Source organism: Ylistrum balloti, unplaced genomic scaffold (genome assembly GCF_031769215.1).
Source record: "Ylistrum balloti isolate Yb309-2 unplaced genomic scaffold, AGI_CSIRO_Ybal_v1 Utg370840, whole genome shotgun sequence".
Lineage (NCBI taxonomy): Eukaryota > Metazoa > Mollusca > Bivalvia > Pectinida > Pectinidae > Ylistrum > Ylistrum balloti.
In genome coordinates this window covers 377852-378841 of record NW_026782484.1, presented here as the reverse complement: position 1 = coordinate 378841, position 990 = coordinate 377852, and the positions used below count along the sequence as shown (strand labels likewise).

The window sequence follows — 990 nt, the reverse complement described above, 5'->3', positions numbered from 1 at the left end:
TTAACCAGAGTTGGAGTTCCTCAAGAGAAGAAGGAGGGGCAGACCGAGCACTGTAAATGAAAGGTCACATTATAAAATAAAAAAAAAACCCATAAATATGAAAATAATACATAGTTATATACCATTGCACCGATGTCTATAGCAGGTAGGTAGTATAACAATGCACAGCGGACGTCAGAGTTGGGACAAACGGTCTACCGATGAATACATCCGTTGTAGATCTCGGAAAAAGGGGTAAATGGTCTAACAAGGAATATAAGGAAATCGAGATATGTAATTAATATGAAACAACAAAGACAAAAATAGATATTTTAACAGCTAAATTACTTACACAGAAGTCCAGATCCGCCGAGTCCAAAAAGACCTTCGTCACTGTCGGGTGGTGGTAGTGGTGGGGGAGCGACTGGTTGGAGGTAAGGTTGTCTAATGATGGTCTCGGTGGAGACGTATCCCTTTCCGTATCCCTTGGAGTGTCCGTATCCGCTTCCGTAACCACTTCCGTATCCGCTTCCATAACCATATCCCATGTTGTATCCCCCTCCAATGCTTCCGTAGGAATCATGATAATCGGAACCATATCCGGCTCCAAAGGCGCATGACACGCCGAGACAGAGGCAAATCGCAATAAGGGCGACAGATGACGACTTCATAGTGACTGGAATACATAAACATTATCACTAGTTAATATCAATAGCATACATATAAAAACCTAAGTTATTTGTGGTAAAGAAAACAGTTATAATCACCACATCCATTTGACTTAAATTAACCAATTGTAAATATAAAATAATGTATCTTAACATCTGATCCATTAAACTTAAATTCACTTAAGTTCACAAACACATTACTTTGTCGAGACATAGCCATGTAAACTTACCAGCTGAGTGTAAAGATTCTGTTAATCTCCGACCCTTTTATAGCCCCTGTCTGCCAATACCGTGACTTCCTGTTACCTTGGCCCCTTCCACGTGTCATACTGATTTAATGTGA

The 990-nt window shown here is 40.2% G+C and overlaps 1 protein-coding gene across 1 annotated transcript; it reads right to left on the bottom strand.

Moving 5' to 3' along the window:
* LOC132558986 (sulfur globule protein CV2-like) lies at positions 1–650 on the bottom strand. The gene is made up of 2 exons (XM_060223612.1): positions 332–650; positions 1–50 (listed from the first exon to the last, which is right to left on the bottom strand). The coding sequence occupies exons 1-2, from the start codon at positions 648–650 to the stop codon at positions 1–3; spliced, it is 369 nt and encodes a 122-aa protein (XP_060079595.1).
* Positions 651–990: the final 340 nt, after the last annotated feature.

What these genes read in the sequence shown, in the direction of transcription:
- LOC132558986 (XM_060223612.1), bottom strand. Translation starts at nt 650, where the DNA reads ATGAAGTCGTCATCTGTCGCCCTTATTGCGATTTGCCTCTGTCTCGGC. An exon ending in CGGCGGATCTGGACTTCTGT is followed by an intron (nt 51 to 331) that starts GTAAGTAATTTA and finishes TTTCATTTACAG; the next exon opens with TGCTCGGTCTGCCCCTCCTT.